The 25,708-nt window shown below is 36.4% G+C and overlaps 10 protein-coding genes across 10 annotated transcripts; 3 read left to right on the top strand and 7 right to left on the bottom strand.

Moving 5' to 3' along the window:
• Positions 1–327: 327 nt before the first annotated feature.
• Positions 328–1,193, bottom strand: GCK72_009577 (uncharacterized protein; the record flags this gene model as incomplete). Its single annotated transcript, XM_003112917.2, has 3 exons — positions 328–446; positions 705–843; positions 891–1,193. The coding sequence occupies 3 exons, from the start codon at positions 1,191–1,193 to the stop codon at positions 328–330; spliced, it is 561 nt and encodes a 186-aa protein (XP_003112965.2).
• Positions 1,194–3,603: 2,410 nt separating this feature from the next.
• On the top strand, positions 3,604–4,234 carry GCK72_009576 (uncharacterized protein; the record flags this gene model as incomplete). The annotated part of the gene is made up of 3 exons (XM_053727439.1): positions 3,604–3,921; positions 3,970–4,093; positions 4,140–4,234. 3 exons carry the CDS (start codon positions 3,604–3,606, stop codon positions 4,232–4,234), a joined length of 537 nt encoding a protein of 178 aa, XP_053587016.1.
• Positions 4,235–6,018: 1,784 nt separating this feature from the next.
• GCK72_009575 (uncharacterized protein) lies at positions 6,019–6,645 on the bottom strand (the record flags this gene model as incomplete). The annotated part of the gene is made up of 3 exons (XM_003113262.2): positions 6,019–6,110; positions 6,163–6,376; positions 6,439–6,645. 3 exons carry the CDS (start codon positions 6,643–6,645, stop codon positions 6,019–6,021), a joined length of 513 nt encoding a protein of 170 aa, XP_003113310.2.
• An 839-nt stretch (positions 6,646–7,484) lies between these two features.
• Positions 7,485–8,024, bottom strand: GCK72_009574 (uncharacterized protein; the record flags this gene model as incomplete). Its single annotated transcript, XM_003113121.2, has 2 exons — positions 7,485–7,591; positions 7,637–8,024. 2 exons carry the CDS (start codon positions 8,022–8,024, stop codon positions 7,485–7,487), a joined length of 495 nt encoding a protein of 164 aa, XP_003113169.2.
• Positions 8,025–8,688: 664 nt separating this feature from the next.
• On the bottom strand, positions 8,689–9,493 carry GCK72_009573 (uncharacterized protein; the record flags this gene model as incomplete). Its single annotated transcript, XM_003113168.2, has 4 exons — positions 8,689–8,846; positions 8,929–9,118; positions 9,165–9,377; positions 9,425–9,493. 4 exons carry the CDS (start codon positions 9,491–9,493, stop codon positions 8,689–8,691), a joined length of 630 nt encoding a protein of 209 aa, XP_003113216.2.
• Positions 9,494–10,602: 1,109 nt separating this feature from the next.
• On the bottom strand, positions 10,603–11,282 carry GCK72_009572 (uncharacterized protein; the record flags this gene model as incomplete). The annotated part of the gene is made up of 3 exons (XM_003112939.2): positions 10,603–10,820; positions 10,876–10,960; positions 11,007–11,282. 3 exons carry the CDS (start codon positions 11,280–11,282, stop codon positions 10,603–10,605), a joined length of 579 nt encoding a protein of 192 aa, XP_003112987.2.
• Positions 11,283–13,008: 1,726 nt separating this feature from the next.
• On the top strand, positions 13,009–13,813 carry GCK72_009571 (uncharacterized protein; the record flags this gene model as incomplete). The annotated part of the gene is made up of 4 exons (XM_003113205.2): positions 13,009–13,044; positions 13,163–13,351; positions 13,399–13,588; positions 13,635–13,813. 4 exons carry the CDS (start codon positions 13,009–13,011, stop codon positions 13,811–13,813), a joined length of 594 nt encoding a protein of 197 aa, XP_003113253.2.
• A 916-nt stretch (positions 13,814–14,729) lies between these two features.
• Positions 14,730–15,306, top strand: GCK72_009570 (uncharacterized protein; the record flags this gene model as incomplete). Its single annotated transcript, XM_003113132.2, has 3 exons — positions 14,730–14,861; positions 14,908–15,082; positions 15,128–15,306. 3 exons carry the CDS (start codon positions 14,730–14,732, stop codon positions 15,304–15,306), a joined length of 486 nt encoding a protein of 161 aa, XP_003113180.2.
• Positions 15,307–15,501: 195 nt separating this feature from the next.
• GCK72_009569 (uncharacterized protein) lies at positions 15,502–16,407 on the bottom strand (the record flags this gene model as incomplete). The annotated part of the gene is made up of 4 exons (XM_003113007.2): positions 15,502–15,536; positions 15,599–15,736; positions 15,784–16,233; positions 16,338–16,407. 4 exons carry the CDS (start codon positions 16,405–16,407, stop codon positions 15,502–15,504), a joined length of 693 nt encoding a protein of 230 aa, XP_003113055.2.
• A 1,554-nt stretch (positions 16,408–17,961) lies between these two features.
• Positions 17,962–18,262, bottom strand: GCK72_009568 (uncharacterized protein; the record flags this gene model as incomplete). The annotated part of the gene is made up of 2 exons (XM_003112923.2): positions 17,962–18,050; positions 18,103–18,262. The coding sequence occupies 2 exons, from the start codon at positions 18,260–18,262 to the stop codon at positions 17,962–17,964; spliced, it is 249 nt and encodes an 82-aa protein (XP_003112971.2).
• Between the last annotated feature and the right edge of the window lie 7,446 nt (positions 18,263–25,708).

Raw genomic sequence — 25,708 nt, 5'->3', positions numbered from 1 at the left:
AATGACTCTTAGAAATTAACTCATTCTTTCCTTCGGTTACTAAGAATCGTTTGTTATCAAGTAAACGTTGGAAATGTCCATTTGAAAAAATACTTTCTTTTTCAAGATATTATTATGTTCTTAGGATAAACTAAACATAATTATTTTTGATCTGATCGAAAGTCTGTTTAAAAAGTTACTGATTCGGAAACAGAGAATTTGAAAAATGCATGTTCTAGCCTAGAGTTCGTTTCCCACGTCACGGAAGAAGATTCTTTCTTCAAACAATGAGTTTAATCAACAATTTTATTTTAACAAGTTGAAGTTCCACAACAGAATGAAACAAATTCAAACGATTGAGATATCCTTTTTCTTCGAATTCATTGCTTTCTTCTCTGCTTCGATCTCCTGCACCAATTCGATGACGACATGTACGCATTTGAAAATGTGGAATTGGATTGCGAGCACTGAAATATATCGGAAGGCTCTTATTAACTGAGTTTCTACTAAAAGCATAAATGAGACTTCATAAACGTGGCATGAAGGTTTTTCCCAGAACTCCTCACAACAGTTGTCTTTACATACAACTTAACTTTTTATTTACTTTGTATTTGTATGAATTTAGGATTTAACAAAAATCATCTAATTTTTCTTCTGATTTTCACTATCTCTTCTTCGAAACAATTGTCCTTTTTTTGAATTCGCCCTCGATCTGTTTCACTTACTGGTGAATGAAATGAAATGAGCGTAAACTTCTTCGACCTTCCGTGACAGTTCTCGCCATTTTCCAGTTTCTGGTAGTTGAAGGAAGACTCGAGTGAAATAAATCAAGCCGAGAATGGTGTAGACATGCGCACCGGCCTTCTGAAAAGAAATAACTAGAATTGGTACTTGATTGCTTCGAAACCAACCGAGAGTCTTGCGACAAAATTGGAAGTGAACTTGGGGAAGAACCACATCGAAACAATCAAGAGGAAGATGACCATAGTGATACAAAGGTCTAATTCCTCAGCAATGTATTTATGAATGCTTGCAAATTGAACGATCATTATAAGGAATCCAAACCATTCCATGCAAATGCAATAGCCTGCGACGCGTTCGAAGATGGTGAGTTGAGACGAGAAAATGAGTTTTTCGCTTTTCGAATATGGCTTTGTGGTTTCAATCTCCTTGTAGGCAGGTGGAGGATCTTTGTCTTCCGGAGGAGATTTCATAATTACCCTGAAAATAATTTGATGGAAATAATGAAAAGAGATAAAAGACTTGGAAGAGAAGAAGGAAAAAGATAAAGAGAAGACCGTTTGAATCAAAAAGAAACTGAGATCAGAGCAAACGTTCACTCGTATTCGAACGTTTTCGAAAATGAATGAATAGACGAGTACTATTCGGTGTCTCTGCTTAAGCTCCGCCCCTTGCACTTTCACGATCGTTAACAGTGCATTTTTGGGGGGGGGGGGGGGAGAGGGGAAGTCGGAAAAGAGGAAAAGAGGAAAAGGGCGCCGAACGAGTGAAAGGTTGTTTCATTACTTTTGAATTTTTATGGGTTTGGGGTACGGTATTTGAGATGAGGGGAGATGATGAAAGAGAGAATGAGTCGATAGATGGAAGATTTTGAAATTGATGTTTGATCAGAAGAAGAGAGGAACACTGATGAAAATAAAAGTGATATCACTTTTAAGATTTGAATTCCTTTTGAGATTGTTCTACAGGATTTAGAAATAAGTATTTCAGGGGAAACAAGTAGCAAACCACAATATGTTTAGATTGAAAAATTAGAAAAAAACGTTTTCAAAATTAATATTTTTTAATGAATAAAAGATAAGGAGTATCGTATCACGTTTTGTAAATACAGATCTATAGCTTTCGAAAAGAAACTCATAATGAAATATGGTTGAAAAGCATAAGGAAGGTAGAGTCACACGGATTTCATCCACTAGTTGCTGGGATTTTTCAAAAAACGTCCACCCTGATGATTCACTGCAATTTCCTCTCCAACCCCATTGAGTGCATCTTGGAGAAGCTCAGATTGAATGTCTAGCACTGATAATCAGATTTTCTTCAGTTTTTCCACATTTTTCAGCCTACTGAATGCAGAAACGGAAAGCTTGACGGTGCTCATTCTGATGTTTTGAGACGGCTCCGAGCCAGGAATCAACCGTATTGAGCATGCCTTAGATCTTAAAGACAGATGCAACGACCAAAGTTATGTAGATGAGGGAACATAGAAGAAAGGAGGACGAAAATTGAGAATCTTCCTATTGAGATCCTAAGAGAATGAACGAGATTGAAGAACCTAGTGATAAAGAGATTTCTTATTTTCAAAGTTTTGTGACAATTTGCCGATTTGGAAGTTCTACGATTGGAAGTGTTCAAAAGAACAGTGAAACGTTCCATATCGAGATAGATATTGAGCGCAAAGTTTTCAAAACGCAGATGATATCAGGTTTAGTGAGCTTCAAATGTTGAATATAAATTTTCATGGAATTGGATCCAAGGCGTTGGTGTTCAAAAATGGAATAAAAAAGATTAAACAGCACTGTTTCTCTTATTTCAAGAAACATGAGTTTGTCATACAAGTTGGAATAATTCATTCAACAAGAGGAATTAATATAGAATTGACGATATTCACATCTGGAGAAAAGAATGAAGCAAAGCACCTGCCATAAGCGTAGACAGTTTTGAAATAACATAATGTGGCAGACAGTGAAAAACAATGTTTTTGCCGAACAAGCGCAACTCATTTCGCAACGAAATATGTTTACAATTGAAAAATGGGGAGAGTGATACGGTAATGAGAATGTATCACGAGGGTGTAGAGTAGATGAATAGCTATTTCTTTACTTGTTTATTCTTGTAAAATCGAGATAATTGAGACGAATTCAAACGGGGACCGAAGTACGATTCGACGAAGTCCACCAAAAAGAGAAATGGAAAAAGAAATGATTGAAAAAGGACTAATTTCGCCGTGACATTACTTCGTTACTTTTAGCATTCTTCAGAATAACGAAGAATAACTTCATCCTAACATTGTAGATAAGCTAGAAGTGGCCCAGGTAAAAGAAGGAGAGAATCATTGAGGTGAGCAAAAGGAATTCAGTCTAAAATGGATATTAGAAGGATTCTGAAACCGTTCAAAGACGTTTTTTTTTGTAATAGAATTTTTGTAAATGTAATTTTATTTGAGCTTGATCTAAATTTCATAGTCAGGAAGAACAATCGTTCTTGAATCGACAAAATAAAACCAAAACCACTCTGAAATTAATTAGTAAAAGACAATGAGGTTTCAATTTCAGATAATAGAGAACACATCAAACTCCTTTTTCCTTCTCTTCTTCTTTTCCGGCAAGAAATTTCCATTACCGTAGTCCATTGATTGCATCATGTTTCGTGTTTATATCGGTTCCCCAGTCCATTATAGAATATGATTCATAACATTTGACTCACAACCGACACGACACCTCTCACGAAAAAAAGGCGGGGCTTGCCCTCGGACGCATTCTCCTGATTTTCCTGACTCCAATCAATCATTCTTCCCTCGTATCATCGCTCAGTTCGCATTTTTTGCTCGACCTGTATCTTCGGCTCTTCTTCTGAACTTTTCCTTCGAAACTAATTCAAGGTTGAATGGATTCTGCTGCAGTTTATTTGTCTCCTGCTACTCCAATGGAGCGAGAGCCAGGAAATAACATCTTAGAATTGATTGGACTCTTCTTCCTCCAAAAGATTTGGTATCCTATTTCGCGGCACACACCGCTCACTGCAAGACACTCATGGATTTTGGTACATTGGGGGACACTCCTCATCATCAATTCTTGCTTCGAAATCTACTTCAATTCAAATACGCTTGCCATTTTCTCTCTCTATATCTTGAGTTCCATCATCGTCATTATTGGGTACATCTTCCGTGTCAAAGTGATTCTGCAATTCTTCAAAACGATCACTGTAAGTTTTCGTGAACACTTTTAAGAAATGAGTCACTGCTATTTTCAGACTGTGGGCATCTACGCCAGCTTCGGTTTTTTCATCATTCAACTTGTATTGTTGGTCTTCGTCGCCAGAAAATATCTCGGAGACACTGTGTGGAAATCCGCCATCACGTTCTTATCCTTCATCAGTAAGATTGTATTTTTTGAATACTAATGCAGTTCATGTTATTTCAGTGTTAAACATCCAATACACCCTGCTCAACGATGTCATCTCGAAATGGGAGAGTACGGAGGAGCTGAACGACCTCATCCTTCACACTAACACATGAAGGTTCAATGTTCTCTTTTTTTTTTGCAAAACCTCCTAATGCCCTCTCGTTCTATCCCTTCTCAATCGTTTCATTTCTCGTTCATTCTCATATTTTCACATTTTTTGTTTAAAATACTGGTGCAGTATGTTTTGATGATTCAATAAATGTATTATCGAGAACAGTTTATGTTGAGAAAGGCTCTTTTTGCCACGAAGTCAGCGATTTGCAGTCGGAATAGTCGAGTTTCATAGGAGTTCAAGGTAAACGTGCCCAAGGAGGATAATCGGGAAACAATATGAAATCAATCTATCTTCACTTATTTTCAGAAGCGTTGAGAGGTGAACGAGATGACCAAAGGAATGAGAACTCATAGAAACGCTGAAAATTAATATCTTCATTCTTTTTCATAGAGCCGTTTTGAGAATTACATATACAGTGCGCGTCATAAAGATAGGACACCCCCAAAAATTTGTCGTTCTGAAAAATCCTGAAATGTTATCAAAAATCGGTGAGTGCAGTTCGATTCAGCGAACCTAAAAACCCTATCAGACAACTGATCGTTTAGATTGACCAACTTTGATCAGCTCTGTGCTCAAAAGTCACTTTTGAGGACGCGTCATAAAGATAGGACAACCCCAAAAAGCAGCACTTTTCGAGTCTTTTTCCTAGAAAATGTTCGATTTTTTGATCGAAAATTGCTTAAAGTGCTTTAATTAGTCCTAATTTAAATGTATTCACAAAAAATATTTCTAGAAAACTTGTTCGAAAAAATTCGATTTTCCGACTTTTTAGTGATTTTTCACTTTTTCGAGTTTCATCATTGAATTATCTGGAAACACCACTATATTTCCAATATTTCTGTATCCGGAATAACAAATCACACCTTGAAAATTAATATGTTAAATTTTGAAATGTCTTCAAAGTGATTTATATCACTTTTCATGATAAAATTCGAAAAAAAGTGAGATATAAATGGAAAATTGGAAAATCCCATTTTTTTCTAGGAAAATTTTTTGTGAAAACATTTAAATTAGGACTAATTAGAACACTTTAAGCAATTTTCGATCAAAAAATCGAACGTTTTCTAGGAAAAAGACTCGAAAAGTGCTGCTTTTTGGGGGGGGGGGGGGGGATAGGGTTTTTAGATTCGCTGAATCGAACTGCACTCACCGATTTTTGATAACTATTCAGGATTTTTCAGAACGACAAATTTTAAGGGGTGTCCTATCTTTATGACGCGCACTGTACGAGTTGCAATTAAAAAAAACAGGTAAACAGTTTCATAGTTGGCTTTGAATAATCTTGAAACTGAAAATCAGAGGAAGGAAATGACCGTGTGTTCTTAAAAAATATATTACGACTGAGGAAGACTGCACCGAACGTCTTGAAGACCAAAACTTCAACACCTGGAACGACAAAAAATGAGTATCAGTATTCTACTTATGCGGAATCCTCTTCCTAATAGTTGATCAGACATCCGACGTTCTGCACCTATCGGGCTCAAGCGGTATTCCTTTGAGTTTTTAAAAAAAACGTTCTGATTGAAAGACCTCTCTCCGGGGTCTCTAAAGTGTAACAGATCTCATGAGGTGTTGAGTTTTCGTTCTTATCTCTCAAAAATTTTTCGTAATTCGTGCGACAAGCGTCGACCTCATTAATCAACCAAAAGAGAAGATAGATATTCCTAAGAGGTTTCAAGTGACATTCCTGCCAGCTCCTGAAGATATTTTTCCAGAAGAATGAAGAGAAAAAACAACAATATTCTTATTAACAATGGTTTTATTCGTTCCCAATAAAAATGATTATGGAGAATCGAATCCTGCCGTGTGCATCATGCCAAGGCTGTGCTCGGAGCGCCAGATTTTGGTGATGAGGAAGTACTTGAAGAGCTCAACTGAAAACGAGTGAATTGGTTCGTTGTGTTTTTATTCTGAAACATCGTTTACCTGCAATCAGAAAAGCTGTTCCAGCTTCAACAATAAGTCCAGCGGTAGCTCCGATGAAGAAACGGAAGTCTGGGGAAGTGAGGTTTCCGTACTTTTCTGGATGGACATGAGTCTCATTCATATCGTATTTCTCCCATTCTCCAGAAGCAATGAAGCTGGCAGTGACCACCGGGAGAAGAATGAATGGAATCACGGAAAGAATGGAAACTGCTAGCTGAAAAGAAGAAATCATGGCACCGTATTCTTCACTATTCATCTGAATTAGGCCGAACTTACAGTCAATCTCTGAGCCCATTTGAGGGACTTGACATCGCGCTTGTACACAGCGAAGATTATGAAGACATTGAAAAGAAGGTAACAAAGAGGGAGAATCGCTTGACAGAAGGTCTTGTGTCCGCAGAAGATATGAACTCCCGAACGGAGAATTCCAATTACGGCGAGAGCGTAAAGTAATGGTCGAACCGGGAAGCAACCGATTTTCATTGCTTCCGATGGCTGAAAACAATTTATTTCATTGAAGAAATTTAACAAAAAATGAGTGAGACAAACGAACTGAGAGCAAATGAAAGTGAATTCGAAAGGAAATCGCTGTATTTAGAGAACAGAAAAATCGAAGTCAGGTGCAAATGATTATGGGGTGAGTCGGTATCCATAGCAACTTGATCATATGGAAAATGGAGAGAAAGAGTTTCTCGAGAGACATTTGAATGTTGTTCAAATGGAAGAAAAAGAGTGACGAGAAAGGACAAAGTATATTTATATGGGGAAAAATAGAGTGTAGGACAAGGTTAGAGGATTTAGTCAAGACTTATAAGGCTTCTGATTTATAAATATAAAAGAGAGCGAATCGAGAGGATTATCAAGCTCTGGTGTGAAACTGAATGATTTGAGATAGTTTCAGTTGGCAAACGTGCGCCCCTCAATGTTGGGAAAAATGTTTAATTGTCCAATTAGACATCAGGTTTTCTGAAATCGATTCCTTGAACTACTGGATAAATATGGGAAAAACTCTTGGAGATTATGTACAACAGCCGTTATTCAGATGTATGTGGACTCTCACAAATATCCAGAAAAAAGTTTCTAAAAAGTTTACTGTTTCTACTAGTTTGTCAGTTTAGGCCAGATTGGCTACGATTGATTTCAGGCAATAGTGTTTTTGTTTGACTGGACGTCTCTAAACTGAAAGTTAATGCTCACAATACAATTTGACTTCATCCAAATTTGCATGGGAAGAGAGTAGTTTAACTGAAAGTATGCATAGTCACATTGATAATACATTTATCACATATTTTTTCCAACAGGTGCATTTACAAATTGAATGTTTAAATCCAGCTGCCTTCGTCTTCGTTCTCCCCATCATACCCAAATAATTCCTTTTGAATAATGTCTTGAAGTTGGGCAGAGATGATTTGACAACGAAGAATTTCCACTGAAATTTACAAGTAGAATACCCAGTGTTAAATTGATAACTTACAGAAGATGAGTCCGCCGTAAACTAAAAACATCTCGAGTCCTTTAATAAAAGACAATAATGTGGAACGAGCATTGTGTTTTCCACAGATTTCTGGACCGTTGTCGCAAATATAACGAGTTGGATCCCGAACTGCAAGCAACAGACCGGCAAAAAGGAAGACAAAAAGCATGAAAACTGTGTAGTAGAATCCGAGGTTTCGAGCTTTAGAAAGAGACCAACGGGTATTTGCCATCATGAGAATCATTATAGGAATATTGATTAGAATCCCCATGGCAGGAACTCCGGAACGAACTTCGCTGAGAGGATAACCCATGAAAAACATGTGGTAGTACGTGGAATTGGCCAGGAACCATAAAATTATGTAGGTTGAAGTTCGGAAAGATGTCATCTGAAAGCAGTCGAAACTTGATGAATATTTCGCTTTGTAAAAACAAGAATGATTGATCACAAGCTGAAAAAATATCTGAAATAGTTTCAGAGAAAAGTTGTCATGGATACTGCCTGTTAGTGGTCAAGCTCATTATGATATTTATCTGTATTCAAAATCTGTGATGAGCACGAAAACTTGAAAATAAAAGATTCTTGAGAGAAACATGTGATTTAAAATGGGAAAAACAGAGGTATATTTCGTTGAGACACTGAAAACATAAATTTCACATCATTTCAGACATCTCGAGAAACTTGTTATTAACGGTAATTGAAGCTTTCAAAGGGCATTTTCGCGAAATGACAGCTCGACATATTTGAAATGAAATGCGTGGGTTTGAAGTGTTTTTCGGTCGAAAAAAAACTACGGTGGAAAAGATGGTTGAAAAATAGACGTTTACACCTGTAGAGAATATACGATTTAGTAAGTGTATGTTTATCCTTCCGTTGTGATGAGCTATGCTAGCTGTAAACCAGGGAAGTTATTTCACAAATATTACATTTATTCAGTTCACACATTATTTTGGTATCAAGAATTGCAAATATTATGAGTGGTTATATTAAATCAAGACAGAATTTTTAGAAGATTAAGACAGAGTTAAGAGATTGATAAACATGATCAGGAGTTAGGCGACAATGACAATTTCATTTGGATTCTTCTCTGGAAGTTCGTTGGCTGATGGTGATTCCGGTTTGATGTTCTCGGTGACTTGGGTCTGATAGTGAGTTGATTTTGGAGCCATGTAGCGGAATTTCAGAATGATACAGAGACGTTTCATTTCACCTGAAAACAGAGAAATTGTACACTATGCTCATTGAACAAATCTGAGAAATAAAGCATTATATTCATCGATCCGAGAACTTACCATAGAGGAAGATAGCGAAGATTGCTTGAGACATGAGCCCGATTGTCATCTTGGTTTGGAAGAGATTGGCATTGAAAACTTTGGCACACGAGTGAATCACTCGATCACAAGCAGATGGAGTAGATGTGATGGCAGTGAGAAATATTGGGACAGTTGCGAAACAGTAGAAAATCCAGAGGAGTTGGATGATCTGAATAAAATATATATTGAAATGATAAGGGCGGTTGGGATATTACAGAGAGAATCGCTTGAACCACTTGCAGTGAAATTTTCATCTTGATCGTCGCGATAATGTTCAAGAATGCAAGAAAAATTGTGAGATAGAATTGATTGCGGAAATACGGATAGTGCTTTGGGACTGTGAGAAGAAGAAGAACATGATAGAGAGCGAGACCGAATTCAACGCCAAAATTGCAGATCCAAAGAGATTTTTTGTTCGATTCTATGGCCTGAATTGGGACATTATGATCACTCAACTGATTATCTTTGGATATACCCTCATTTTCCTGGCCACGGCATCTGTTTCATCTTTCACTTTCATATCTATTTCATGTTGATTGTCCATTGCCTGAAGAAAGAAAGTGAAAGTTTAAAAGTACTCTGAAAAAGGAAGAAGGTAACTCATGATAAGATCAATACAAGACGGGGTACGCTCGCGCGTTTCTGACTGTTGCCCATGGCAACATGGTACGAGAAAAAACACTCACAGCACACCCAGTGATATTGAGCTCCTCACTCAACACAATGCTTATTCTTCGGGAATCGATGATAATTATTAAGTCATGACAAGTTTTCTTTGAAAATAAAGTTTGAAGTGACGTTATCGAAAAGGGAGTGTGAGGAAGAAAACAGAAATGATATTATTGAAAATCGAAGCTCGTGTGAATGGAAGTTGGAAATTGTGAGAGAATCTTTAGGTATATAATCGATTTTGGTTTGTGGAAATAGAAAAATAATTCTGAAGGAATACTAAATGAATCTTGGATATTTTGAAGAAAGAGAGTTGGTCGAACTTCAGGACTCATATTATTCCGACTGGCATCAATTTTAAAGTCAAGATTCAGAAGAAATCGGTGCCGTCTGCGTCTGTCTTTGAATCAAATTTTCGTCAGATATTTAATTTCACTGACTTTCATTTAGTTTCAATATCGTGATTCAGTTAGGGGATCTTTAAACATATGTTCATACTTTTGTTGAGATGCTTCCAGTATACAAATCTATCCAGGGTTCTTTGTCAAATTTCTCCTATACATTCAGTCCCCTATTTAATATTTTGAATCTAAATCTAATCCCAATTTGGAATTGTCTTCTCTTGACTCACTGAAAGAAAACATTCAATTTTACGACACCATTATGATGTGGGCGTCTAGAAATGATTGGGCGAAAGGTTCCACCAATTCGACCATTTGATTGGAGCTATACGAAAATGAGCCCCCTTTATATTCTTTTAAATTGACTTTTGTAGTTTTATAGTTTTTCAGATACACTCTTTTTTTAAGATGACTTGTACTATTCCAATTATCTTTCCAATTTTTATGATAACTTATTCCCGGTTAAGAGGCTTGCCCTTTGCCAAAATAATAATGCAGTCATAACTGTGTCGTTTACGTTTTGTAGAAACGATAAGGTTATTAACAAGTGTTTATTGAAATGAAAATCTCAAAAAACGGTAGATCAGAGTGATCTGGTTCTCCACATTTGACGTCTGAATTCTCTCCAAATGGCCAAGTTCTTCTGATCTCTCTCCTTATCAGTAAGTCCGTCGGTACCAATTTGAGATTCGTTGTCAGCAACGTATGGGATGGTGTTGGTTTCTGTCAAAGCGATGTTCTCCTCGTTGCGTTTCTCGGCCTCGAAGCCATTCTCGATGAGAGTCAGAACAAGCAACAGAACTGAAAAACTATCAATTCAGTTTGAATCTTTGTATAGTATTCCTGGAGAACTTACGAGAAAGGTTTCCCATTTCGAGCATTATCCATTTCCCAGCTCCGAACACTCCCAGGAAAAGAAAGAACTCGGCTGCTTCAACGACCTGAATTTAGAATGTTTCTGATTATAGAGAACAGTTTGTGACTCACCAGAGATCCACAAGCGCAGACCAAGAATACATTGTATCCTTTAACAAATGCGGCCGAGAAGTACATTGGAACGAAGAAACCAATCCCAGACAAAGACAGATAGATGGTCAGATCCGCGATTTTAGCGAAGATTTTCTCGTTATGAATAACAGTTGAGATGGAGAACAACTTAGTGAGAATCAAGCATCCGATGAGAATGCAAATCACGATTCTCTTCATAGCTTGTTTCATAAGTTTGTACTCGTCCACGGTTGAATAGGCTTCAGAGGGCAGCATAGCTGCCCCGCGGTGGTTAGTATCACTGATAGAAGCTCTCTTTATATACACTCTCTTTCACATTATTCTTAATGTGCTCCAAGATTCGTCGAAAAGTAAAGTTGATTACTTTCGAAAACCTGTAGTAAAAAAGTTGTCGACATAGCGTGACAGTTGTCAAGATCACTATTCGGATTTAATCAAGGCCGGTTCCACTTCTCCGTCCGGTAAATTGGAGCAAATTTGGTTGTGATCTGACGAACTTTGGGTGATCTCAATGACCCCATGGACCAGGAATCGAATTTCAGGATAGTGGGGCTGAAGAGAAAAGTCGAACATAATGATTTGACACAATGACAGCTTCTGTACTAATTATTCCCTACCGTTAGAAAAAAATGTGTAAAGGAATTGGTTCGATAAGATTGAAATATCTGTACAAACCTAACATATCAGCCCTTCTTGTTACGCTTCTGATCCAGTTTAAAGATTCATCAAGTTTAGTGGAAATGGAAATCTGAAACCTCACTTTTTACTTGTGATAAATACAGTGCAAAGTACGGCTCATGGCGAGGCAATTTGTTTTTTCCTCCACTGTTGTAAGTATCAGTAATTTTCGTCAATCACTTGTAAGTTCCGATGTCTGGTGACATTTGACTAATAGTAAAATTGTAGTCTGCTCTCTCATCCGAATCCCGCCTTTGCAGCTTCTCCGTAAAACCCCATTTCTCGTTTTTTCTTTTTCAATCAAAGTTTGAAATAGAAAAGTGTGCTCTTCTCGACAGAACTACTCCAACTAATTTCTCAGTTCAAACCAACTCCATTCTTCCATCATTCTCTTCCCCATCTTTCTTCGGTTCTTCTTATGTTTCTTAGACTGATGAAAATTTTCGTTGTCGTCTTATGCACCACAAATTCATCTTATGAGTCATGTGGCAGATTCAAAAATGAACATTTGTTGGTAGATGCATCGAGTCCTGTGACATCGAATTTGTACTATCTAATCCCAACTTCATAGTGTCTTATTATGCGTATAACTCAATTCTTCTTTTGACACTCCCACGTCTTCTGATTCCAAAGATACTGAAGAAGCTCACACCGAAATCTTTGAAATGCTCTCATAACCTTTTCGAGTTTCCCATAGTTACTGCTTCATTATAATTTTTTTTCAAATTTCAAGGTTTCCCAAGACTCAAGTTTGTGAGAAGAAGGAGAAGTAAAAAGTGATTCCTATGCACTGATTGCTCCGTTTTTTCATCCTATTTCAGAAAAATGTCTCTTCCAAAACATTTAATACCGAAAGCTCTAATCTACTTGATCCTTTTCGTTTTTTGTTTCCTGAAATATGCAGTTGTAATGCGTCCTCTTCTCTTCTTCTTCTTCTTCTTTTTCTTCTTTTTGTTGTTTTTTTCCTGTTCTATTATTTCTCTAAACAACTCTCTTCAATTCATCCACTCTCTCATTTAGTGAACTCTCGCCGTTCTCCTTCTCATTCTTCCTTTTCTTCTTCTTTTCTATTATCTTGCACGGCGGTGGCGCCAGTGTCCCATCGATCTTGGAGGTGTGCTCTTGTTTTGTCTCTCTTCTATTCTCATAGTGTTTCAAGGAGTCTCTACCCGACCTGACTTTCCACTTTTAAGAGAAAAAACACACACTCACACATATTTGATTCTGAGGCAGTCGAAAGAGAAACGCCCCAGAAGAAAGAGAACGCCGTCGTCTACTGCACGCACTCCGGCAGAAGAAAAGCATGCCGGTCAAGACTCCCTTTGGGATCTTGCGAGAGGTAAGACTCTTTTTCTATCCTAGGTCTAGAATCTAGAATATGTATGAACTAATGATTATACCGTAGACGCACATATTCATCTAGAGAAAGATGGCAAGATCATCACCAATATTTACAGTATGAGTGCAAGAGAGAGCACCTGCGTCTTTCGCTATGGCTCTTCTTTTTGGCCATCTCCGTGATGTTCCTAATCCGTCACCTGCTCTTCATGTGGCTCCTGGTCCTGTTCTGTACCATCAATGCCTACATTGCCCTTGGAATCTACTGGGGAACTGTTCGCAGTATCTGGTGGAGTCATAAGGCTCACGTAAGTGAATGAACACGTTGATTTGAACCTTCTTAATCCTATTCTAGATCTTCTGCATCTGTCTCTTGACTACCCTCTGGATTACCCTTCCGTTCTACCTTGCTCATAATGAATCAATGTTGCATCTCTGTATGTCTCCAGTTGCTTCTTGCGGAATCCAGGATTTGAGACAACGTAGATTGTTCATGTATCTCTACTCTGCTCTCTATTTCATCGGAATCGGAATGATGGTCTTTGGTAAAAACAAAACAAAAAAGGATTCAACCATATAAATCATTTTCAGCCGAAGCGTGCCGTCTTCGCATGACATGCTATCTTCTCTTCAAGGCTCGTCGTTTCGAAGCACGTGCCGCAGCTGCTGAGGCTAGTATGATGAATGTGAATATCACTGTTGGAACACTCGAAGAACAACAACAACAACCATCTGAGAAAGACCTCAAAGAGATCGTTATTGTTGCCTAACTCGGAACCGGACCTATAACTCGACTGATGACCAAACTGACCTGCCCGCCTAATCAATTGAATTTTCTTTTAAATTCTAGCTTGTCTTTACAAGCCCCGTCTTTTGTTTTATACATTTGACATGTTAATAATAAATCTTCCTGTTAAAAACTGTTGATTACAAGAGGAACCGAATCGGGACTAAATACAAACTAATGCGACTATCGAGTTCCATCACAGACAGAAAAAGAACAGAATCCGTCGGGTGAACATCAATCAAATTTATACATGTTATCTCTGAACTACTTCAAATTTTACTCATTCACATTAGGTGTCACTTGATTCCATTAGTTCAACTAATTCTCGGCCAGTTTCCAATTATTCCAAATCGGGCGGAGTTCATGGTGCTGATTGAAAACTATCTAGAATCTTCGAGACTCCTTTTATGCCGTTGCAACTACAGTATTCCTTTGCTTTCCAATTCTTGTTTAGTCAACGTCATCTTCCACTTTTTCCAATTCCAATTCCGAATGCAACCATGGAGATTTCGAGTTTCGAACATACATAAAATTTATGGCTGCCAACCACAAAAACGTTTCACATGACTTGAAAAAAAAATTTCGTAAACACATAAATCTACAGTATGAAGTGTACATTCTCCTAGCAACGAGACAAAAACAAGAGCTTTTCGTTTTTACTTCTTGTGTTGTCTACATACTTTGTCTACATTCACCGAGTATTGAAAATGGGCGATATTACCCGGATTTTCTGTCCGGCGTTTCTATCGGTAAGTGGGCGTCTCGTCAGTGAAGAATTAAATAAAGTTTTAATTAAGAAGTATTTAGTTAAGTATAATTATTTTCAGCTCACTTCAATTTCTCAAACTCGTTCGCTCATCTTGTGTTTTGACTTTCAATGTCTATCCATTTTTTTCTTGATGTTCTTATGCGATCCAAATCCTCATCTTCGAGTATACTTCTTGTTTTATCTCTCACTTCTAACCCTCCCTACTGCTTATGTTGTCGTGTTTGGAGAAAGAGTTTGGATGAAAATTGCTTTTATCTCTCAGGTTGAGTTTCTTCTTGAAGCCACTTCAGTCATCACTTATCTTTCAGTTGATCAGATTGGTATTTGTAGGACTTCATAACGCCTTCTACCCTATCTTTGTTGCTGCGTATGTTGCAGTAGGATTCGAAGGAACGCACCCTGGAGCCAGTGCTGATGAGATTCTGTTTCACTCAGTTTCCTATGGAGTGATGATTTTCTTCATGAGTATGACAGCTTCCTTATGTAATCTGTTCATTTTCCTGGTTAACATCACAATCCACATTTCAGGGGAGCCTGCCAAACTCTACCAGATCTATCGCCTCCAAAAAATGCTAGAGACATCTCGTAACGGTTCATTGGCTGGATCAGAGGCCGATATTGATGAAGATGAGGAAGAGTTGGCATCTGTCAGCGAAACGGAAAGCACTAATCTTTCGGACTCTGGATATGTTGCCCAAGCTGTTTGATTTTTTTTCATTTCGATAAAAGTCAACTTGTTAATTGTATGTTTTTAAGAGGATTGAAAAGAATGATAACATGAAATGATAGTATAAAAGAAAATAGATAAATGGACAATGCACATACGTATTTCTTGGAATTACTGAGATGATGTGCCATAATTTTTATGTTGACAACAATGTAGGAACTGTTGTGAAATTAGGCTAGTAGTTGTGATATCTCGAAGCATCGTGAGCTTCTGAAAATAGATTTTCTTTTTTACCTGACATTTTGCAAATCTGTTCAAAAGTGAAAACGTACCAATCTGCCAAGAGTTGTCCACAATGACATTGTTTATGACGTCTTCCCATTTCCAGAACATCGACTCTTTATCGTAGTATGACTTTCTGAACAAATCACAGCTCACTTTATTTTTTTCGATTTCCCATGTATTGTGGCCTGTTAGAATAATACGTTTTACTTTTCAAAATCTGAACTGAACTAACCCCAATATTGAAATGCAAAATCAACGATTGACCATGTTAGCACTAGCAGAACAGAGATTATTCCGCTTTCAAATAATTCGAGTAAAATCAATTCGAAGAATAATGCTTCTACAGTAATCATCATGTAGGAAAAATTGGTTTTCATCCTGATGAACGGATACATTTCCAGTATCATAAATGGTGTCAATGACGCTTTAACATTACGAAATTCATAGATGTGCCCGATTAAAAAAACCGAATTCAGGACTATCGAGATGACTTTCCAAGCGGTATATTCAGGAAGATAACTAATCAGAGCAATGTAAATAGAAATCTTGACGAGCTGATAGATAACTCGTGCGGTGGATGTCACTGAAAGTTTCTGGTAGTCATCAGATGTTCTCTTTGTGTCTTCGGGTTGTAGCGAAGGTGAACGAACGTTTATATCCAAGTGGTTCAAATTTATCTTTCCTGAAAATATTGCTTTGATATATTTGAATTTTGTGATGGGTCTTAAGTAGACGAGTTTTGTAAATTGCAAGAAATCATCATAATTTTTCAAATACACCACTCACCATCTTCAGATTCACGAGGCATATTTAGAAGACGAATACTCAAATCGAATGTTTTTCCAATACAAATCATGTAATATTGATAAAGGATAGAGGACTTTTCCCTTTACATTTAGTGTTTCGAGCATATATGGGCGGAGTCTTGCATCAGGTTGATTATTTATTCACAATGCGCGAAGGTTTTATATAATCCGGTCACGCCTTTCCCGTTGAAATGCAGTAAATATGAGAAAAGGTGGAGAACTCAATTTACTGAAGTTTAGGGATGAAAGGGGAGACATTGTGGAACCTGGAATCCATAATGAGAACCAAATAAAGTTCGATTCAGAACCAGTCAGATTATCACGGTATTCAGCTTCCGACATGTCGCGACAGTCTTCTCATGAGAAAGAACCTCTAATGAAACGATATATTTTCTTTGAGTTATATGTGAAACTTCCTTACAAAGTTAGTAACATGAAGGTTTAGCTTCTCCTCTACCAAAAAAAAATAACTGGACGGCATTGAAATATTCAGAATACTCAGCAAAGATTCATATCTGCAGTTTATTTTCTACAAATGTTTGCCTTCAGAATACATCAGAAAATTGCTTTTCTCAAGCAATTAGTATTTTTAATACATACAAAGTTCCCGAACTAGTCATTACGTCTAAAACCATAAGCTGTAACTTCAGCTCACTTGGATTAGCAACATGTATATTCTACTGCCCACTTCTATGAACCATCTGCTCTCTATCTTCTCAAATTCAACAACTTGCACCTGCCCGGCAACATGGGGTATGGAAAGATTCAACGGGACACAATATAATTCATCCCAATTTGTGTCATGAAAAATATACGATTCAAGTTTCCATGATCAGTCATCTTTGAATTAGACTGATAATTATTCATTGTCTGGAAAAACTGATAAGATCATAATTGAAGAGGAGTTTCAAAGACTCATAAAGCAAATAACTTTTAGAGGTTCCAGTATTATCTGTCATAAAATTCAATTAGAAAATGATAATTATGATAGCAACGTTTGGTTTCATTACTCATTACTTGTGAGTCAGAAGTTCGAATGAAAAGTTGTATTAGGAGAAACGAGGAAGAAATTGGGAAGACATTTTCTTTTTTTATTTCAGTTTTTTTCAATCTTGAATCGCGTAACTTTGGACTGAATCTATCGGGTTTCTCTCTTTTCTCCACGCTGAAGACTTCATTGGAAAATTTTGAATGGTTCTTCTGAAACACCGATACACGTAAAAGAACAGTTATTTCATAATTGTACCCGGATTTCTCAAACCAAAAAATCTCAAATGAGTTAGTGTATTTGTTCAAACTACGTTGATAAACAGTTTTTATTCGAACTATAAAGCTTATACTTTCCTCACGTGAATCGTATCTGAAACTTCTTTTTTTTTCATTTCTTTCGTTATCCTTTCAGCTGTTTTTCTTTGTTTACGACCTCTTCCTGTCTGTGTCACTCTAGAAAACGAATAAGTTTTTACCAATATAATACAAAATTTATTTTGTGACTCATGGTACAAGAATTGATAATAGAGTAAGCGAAAGGTTATGGTACATAATAAATTCCTGTTGAAACTTAGTAAATTCTGGGATTCGATTGAAACATTGTCGGTTGATTCTCACTTCTTGAGGGTATCTGGGCAGCACATGAACTTGATTTGACTGTCGGAAAATCCCATTGAACAGTATTCGGTCATGCTTGGGAGGGCTGAACTTATATATTTAAGTTGCTTATTTTCTCTCATTTTTGTATTTCCTACCTCCATTATTGCATGGAATTCCTTTCTCTCCTGGGCAGATTTTGAGGATGTTCTTTGCTGCTTTAACTCCACAAAGTGAACGAACGTGCCTGTCCGAATGAGCCATGAGTGAAGAAGAGAAGACGAAGAAGACAAGAACGAAGAAGAAGAAAGTATTCATGTTCCGAAGGTTCAAATTAAATGAAACTCTGTCAGTTGGTCATATTTTATAGTTCTGGAAGTGGGAGGAGCCAAAGAGGTTAATACGGAAGACTCCGCCTATTCTTGAACTGAATGCATTCGTGGATTCACTAATCTGTCGGATGAGATTATCATGTTTACAAAAACAACGAATGCTAAATAGAAATTTCACCTGAAAAGCTGGAAAAGGCAATACATTTCTGTAATCTAGAGATAAGAGTACATACATTCGACTTCCGATCTTTTCTCCTTCATTCCCTTGGAAAGTTGTAAACAAGTATGATTTCAAAAAGCTCTATGAATCATATGTGAGGAAGAAACACGACAGGTTTTGAGATAATGCTTTCAAATAATTGCACAATCTCATATTGTTGATCCCGGGGGATTGTAGAAAGTTGAGAACTTCGATCAGCAGCTTGACCTGGAATTGAGGAAGAAGGGACAGTAGGAAACTCTAAATGAAATGACGTTTGTTTGTTCTGGGTTCATAAAAACATAACTGGTTTCAATTGCTCTTATATCGTGACGAGTCATACTGCAGGTTGTGGCGGTAACAAAAATTATGGCGAGTTGCTTTTTTCAAATTATCATTTTTCTTTCAGTCATGGTTCGGATTTTGTTTTGCAAAGTCAAATAACTTTTATGAATTTCATCGGTTTCTGAATAAAAAAAGAAATCCTATTATCACAAATTCTACTATGAACTTTCCTTAAATATCACAATCAGTAATGGATCTACTCAGCAAGAAAACTTGTCTATTCACGAACGCAATTTTAACTGCATTCGGGAATAGAAAAAAGTGTATTAAATGATACAAGTTTGCTTCATTGGTAGGTCCATAATCTTTTTCTATTTCTGAATTTTTCGATTCAGATCATTGGTGTCAGCTTTCAATCTCTGAATAAGCCTTCCTCATCCATTGGTTACGTGTCAAAGAAACCTTGAATTCTAGCGCCAAAAACCACAACTTTCTTCCTTTCCCATTGCTCCAAAAGTGCTATTTTTGAGACCGACGACATTTGTTGACGGTGACTTTTGGCATATGGATTAATGTCAAACGAATATGGCAGAATGTAAGGATTCAGATCTTGGGAAGTACACTTGATGCTCTACATTCGACGTTACAATAGAAAATTCTTTATGTTATCAAGAAAAAGAAAACGAATTTAGGCTTAGCGGAAATGTTTAATTTTTAACAAGAAACCTCAGTTATTACAATACAATTAACTTGTTAGAATGTGTATCTTTCAGAAAAAGTTATCTTTACAATCCAAACAATGACAGCACAGATGTCGAAACAATTCATTTGGAAAACATACTGTAGTGAAAAACCATAGTAAATTATCCACAGTGAAAAAACAAAATAATTTTTAAAAGTTCTTAAAAATGTCCACATAGGAATTTAAATCAGGAACTTTTGTAGTCTTTTTTAAAATTTTCCAAATATGCTCGTTACATTATTCGAACAGGAAGTTGAAACAGAACACAGATGAATCATAAACTCTCCAATCATTTGCATTTCAACACAAAAACAAAACGATTATGTGTAAGGATTCTAACCTAAGTTTCGACAAGTACAGTTTATCTCTTGAAAAATTATAATTTTGTACATTTCATGTTTCTGATGAGAAGTAGAAATGCCGAAATGAGACAGCATACAATATTCTTGCCGCGCCGATTAGTGAAACAACTACCTCAATTGACAAGGACATTCAACATTTTCCAAATTGAGATTTGAAGTCATCGGATTGTTTTCTGAGTTTTCGTGAAAAATAATCAAGTTGTTACTGTTTCATCAAATTCTATCCAGAAAAAGCTGAACTTGTAACAGACCATCTATCTCAATTTTATGTCTTTTGCTTTGAAAGTTCTTCTTCGGTGTCCTGTCATATTGATTCAATTATTCTTAAACGAACAATGAACTGTACTTCTGCATTCAAATTATTTGCAGGAATTATGTATCTGAAGGATCAGATTTTCTTGTACATGAGAAAACAATTTCAGGTCAGATTGTAACTTACCAACGTTGTTCTGTGAAGCAGTTTTAAATATCCACCCACAAATTGAATTTTTTTTTTCGTGAGATTACTTTGTGCAAAAGCGATATTTCATGTTTGTTATCCTCATAAGTTTAACAAGATTATAGAAATAATTCTGCGGAATTTGTGTGACTTAACTCTACGTTTGGATTAGTTGCTCTTGAATCAACATTTATTCAGTTTCAAAAGTTATGCAAACTGTTGGTGAAAGTAGAAAATGTTCAATTATGGGTTCGTTATGACGGAAGTACGGAAGACCGGGAAAAGAATTCAGTTGGGTATGTGTTAGTCTGGACAACATATGAATTTGACTTGAGAATCGGAATATCCCATCGAGCAGTATTCGTATACGTTCAGCATATCTAGAACAATGGAAATTAAAACAAAGTTGAAAAAATCGGAAACAAACCGCCGGTAAGACACATATCAGGGCATATTTTCCTGATATGTTTCACAGCTTTTCGTTTACAAAGAGAGCGGACATGTTTGGTTGAATGAGATTCGATTGGGGAAATGGAGAAGATGGATAAAATAATGAGGAAGATGATGAACACTCTCATAGTTCAAAGTGATTCTTGTTGAGAGAATGATTTCGACAGACTGAAAAAGAGATTATTTTATCCATTTACACTGATTAGGAAAGTGGACTCCGCCTTTAGGACACAGAAAATAATCTTGGATAAGCACGAAAGAAGAGATTATCAGTTTGAGATAATGCATATCACCGATGAATGTCAAAAAATCAGGAAGAAGTTCTCAATGTTACCCAAGATAGACCATATCGATCAGCATTTGAATTTTTGGAAAGTCAAGTGAAGAGAGACTGAATAAAGTGGTTACAACACATGGGATCTCGTGAAGACCAAAATTCCAGAAAACCTTTTCATGAATATGATTGAGCCTGAAAAAACTGAAAATTGTGATTCCTTGCAACATCTTCTTGAATACTACTTCCGTATAATTATTTTCTCTGGAATAAATGCATTTTATCTCTAAACAGATCGTCCCCGCTTGGTCTTTTCTTCTTTTATTTCTACTTTCTATCCAAATGTTTTTACCAAAAAACCAAAGCTTCAACAAACATGTTTTCAATTTTTCGATTAGTAAAAGTCATATAATTACCCAAGATTTCTCTGAATTGAAAACAAAAAATTTCAGAATTTATACCTCATTATAATTCAAGACATTCATTTTTTTCTAATTTTCAGAAGTGTTCAATGATTATAACAGTGATCAAAACGAAGGAGGAAGTAAGATTTCGAAGAAGAAACCGATATGAAATTGTGGACCCAAAATGAAAAATTATCTGCAGTAACTAAAATGCTGTCTTCTATACACAGACAAAATCACACAAAATTGGTGAATATTTGAAACTAGAACAAGAATACCTTATGTCTGACGAACACACATTCATCAGTTCAATTTTAAAATAACCCTTAATCGAGATTTACGGTCAAAATGAATAGGGGAAGACTATTTGAAACTTTCAAATCATTTGTAGAGAACTCAAGTTTCTATTTATAACTATCTCGAAATCTTTCCCAAAACACATTACAAGTGAGATCCAATTTCTTTCCTCTCGTTCCCAATCATTCTTATCAGACAACATTGTTCGTTCTTTTCATACTTTTGAGCAGCAGACTGAAACAATGTACTTTTACTGTTTCTCTTTTTCTTATTTCTTGAAAAAGAAGATATGAAAGCAAATCAACAAAATTCCATAGGCCTCGCTTCTTTTCTCACAATTATTTCTCTTCTCTCTCCTTTTGATATATTCACTTTCAGTTTCCTTCATACCACGAAAATTTATGCATTGTATTTGAATACGACCAATAGTTCAGTAGTTTATAACCTTACAAACCTACTACTTCACAGTTTTTTTTGTTTCGTAACACAATGATCAGGCAAAACATACATATAAATTCCTTTATTCTGAGATGTCGATCCCCGTAATCAAGTCTAGTTTTAGTCTATCCTATCACCGATTAAATTTCTCGATTCCCTCCGGGTCCACAGTACATTAAACTTTCGAAGGATCTTTTCTCATCTTGAACTTTTGCATTGATATCGAAAAGTACAAGTAATCTTCTCAGTAATAATTATGTTCATGGTTGAAATAACATTTCGATTAGAAGATCACAAGTCTGCAAAGGACATTTCACACTGATTTCTAATTTCATGTTTTATCACGAGTTTCAAGCTTTGGTTTTGTCGACAACTTTAATATCAACCCACTCTTTTTTTTCTCTTTTTCCCTCCTTTGTACATTCTTCGCTACATTTTTTCGGAAAGACCTCAGGCAAAGTGTATGCCAAATCCAAGAATCCAATCTTTAACAGTTCTTTATGGAGTAAAAAGATGTAGAATATTTCAAGTTTCGATCACAATTTTCACAAGCCAGTTCCGAACATACTTAACAGTTTTTTGAAGAAAAACGTAGTTAGTAAGTACCTTTTCATGTAAAATAGTTTCTCTTGTCGTTTAGTTTTCAAAAATTGGTAATTGTTTACAACAAGTTTAGACAGCTGAGGTATAATCAACATTTCTTTCAACAGAACCCATTTTGTGTCTGTCGTGATGAATACTCTCTCCCGTCTTTCACGATGATGAAGTCCATTTTTCTAATTTTTCGATAACCAATTATCAGTAGGAGACCGTGGAATAAAATATCGAGAAGTTGATATCCAACCAACTAGTACGATTTGATCCAAGAAGCTGAAAACCGCGGAGCATTTGTTGCGATTTTTCCAGGAACAGTTCTGAAAATACATACTGACGAGATCTCGCAATGCATTATAACATTTATACTAAAATCTTTTTCTGATGGTCATAGCAAATTAGTCATGCTAATTTCTTCCTTTTCTCATTACCTGTTATTCCATTACTTCTCTTTCAACATTTTGATTAGTAACTTTTTTCTTCTTTTTTTTGAATTTTCGACCGAATGCTCATATATGTTTTCTTGACTTTTTGCTCCTCGTTGCATGGCAACTCACCGTTATCGTCATGAAATGCATATTCATTTTAATGTTCTTTCTTTTTCAAGTATACTTTCCCCGTATTCTGTTTTTTTTTCGATTCATAAATCTTTCAAAACGCCACTCGGTTCTGCAGAATGCGGCACCGGAAAAAATGATGGATTTCTCTTCTTTCTTATTTTCCATCGAATCTTTTTTTATTTTCTGTAAGAGCAGGAAATTAAGTGAAGACAGAAAACTTTCTTCTTCTTTGGCTAAGATTTTTTATCCACTTTAATTTCCGTACGAGAAGAAAAAGAAGACAGAATGATGAATGCCCGAATACCGTAGGCGTTGTTTCCACTCCCTTCTTTCTCCTTCACAGCTTCATGGTACCGCCCATTTTCAATCTGACTTGGTGTCATTTTCCCATTCTTTCAAGTCTATTCAACACCAAATGGAATGCTCGTAAGTCCTTTTTTCTATTCTTTTTCGTAGATAAGTTTTCGAATGATGGTCTAAATGAGATACCGCACGTCTTCTCAATCATCTTTTTGCTCTATTAGAACTGAGAAGCTACTTGAGTCATTCATTCTTTTGATTCAATATGGATATTTCTCCCAGATATTGTAAAGTACTGGTTTTTATAGTACGTGCATGTTAATGTTATATTTCTCATTTATTAAACTCCTTCCAGCAGGCTCTATATTCTACAGATCTTCTTACCAAAGCAATATATTATTTTCGACTATTCATGAGCCTCGGTTTCTACAGCTTTCTGTGTTTGCATATATTTTCAGAAAGTGACATCTGTTCAAAACCTGTCTGAGGAACTCTGTCAATGAAAAGAGTTTTCTAAAGCCATCTTCGTGAATACCGTCCGATAATTTCGTCATCTCTCTATTAATTAAAAACAGAGAACATCTTCTCATTTCTTTCTCTCATATTACAGAACAAAAAGCGTTCTTCTCTTCAAAATTCGTAAGATCTTTCGAGATGTGGGCGTCCCCTATGGTCTACCGTATGCCTCTTCTGATTTTCCCTCACATCATGTAATTGGTGTTATCCAGTCATTTCTCAATAATTTCATTCCATTTATCATTGCTACCTATGATTATGAATAACCTTAAACGAAGTGTTATTCACTTTTTCACTTACTCATTGTCTGATTTCACAGACATCATCTTTTGTCTAGAGCGCAATTATATATTTTGGGTTGAGACTCTAAGGAGTTCAATTAGAATTCAGGATGATATCATAGGAGAAAGTCGTTTATCTCAGCCAGGGTTTTCACTGAAGAGAAATCAGAATTCCAGTAGTAGAACGCACTGAAATGACGGTTCGAAAAATTGAACATGCAAAACGCATCTGCATGAAAATCATATTCAAAAGAACGTACTTTGAGAGTTTCATGGAAAGTTAAAGATGTCAGTCTTCACCACACGTTTTCTCAGAACTATATGCATGCGTTCACTGTAGTTTCCGAATCATCAAGATTCTGTCAAAGTTTCTAGTTCTGCTCCAATAAGCCACCTCTCCTTTAGTTGTACCAAGCTATTGGACGTTGCACCGAGGGGAAATGGGTGATTCAAATTGTAGTTGACTCCCTCTTAAAGGCGTATTGTGGTCTGTTGTGATGTTTTCATATTTTAGTGTATGAGTGTCGGCGAGTTCATTTTCATAGTTCAAGAATTTTTTAATTCGGTCCACAACCCGCTGAGAGCGAGCGCCGGAAAGTTTGGTCATTGAAAGGGTCGCAGAAAATTGGGGGCCGTGGCCTAGAAATTCGACTTCGAAAAAGTTGATTTTTTGAATTTTGACGGTATTTTCGATTATTTTTGTTGTAATAATTTCGATAGAAAACGGCAAATATTGATAGAAAAACACTAAAAACTATAGAAAATAACGCCAGAAATAGCAGAATACTGAAAAAACCAACGGAAAGTTTGGCCAGCGAGAATTTTCTAGAAATTTTACTTCTGTAAAGTTGTTTTTTCAGTATTCTGCTATATCTGGCGTTATTTTCTATAGTTTTTAGTGTTTTTCTATCAATATTTGCCGTTTTCTATCGAAATAAAAAAGTGATACCCGGTGTTTGCGGACTTAATGCTAATTTTAATAATTTTGCATTAAGTCCGCAAACACCGGGTATCACTTTTTTTATTTCGACAATATTGAAGAAATACAACAAAAATAATCGAAAATACCGTCAAAATTCAAAAAATCAACTTTTTCGAAGTCGAGTTTCTAGGCCACGGCCCCCAATTTTCTGCGACCCTTTCAATGACCAAACTTTCCGGCGCTCGCTCTCAGCGGGTTGTGGACCGAATTAAAAAATTCTTGAACTATGAAAATGAACTCGCCGAAACTCATACATTAAAATATGAAAACATCACAACAGACCACAATACGCCTTTAATGGTCTGAAGC

Source organism: Caenorhabditis remanei, chromosome III (assembly GCF_010183535.1).
Source record: "Caenorhabditis remanei strain PX506 chromosome III, whole genome shotgun sequence".
In the NCBI taxonomy this organism is placed as follows: domain Eukaryota; kingdom Metazoa; phylum Nematoda; class Chromadorea; order Rhabditida; family Rhabditidae; genus Caenorhabditis; species Caenorhabditis remanei.
Note: the sequence above shows the minus strand (reverse complement) of the source record. Positions and strands in the feature narration are given on the sequence as shown.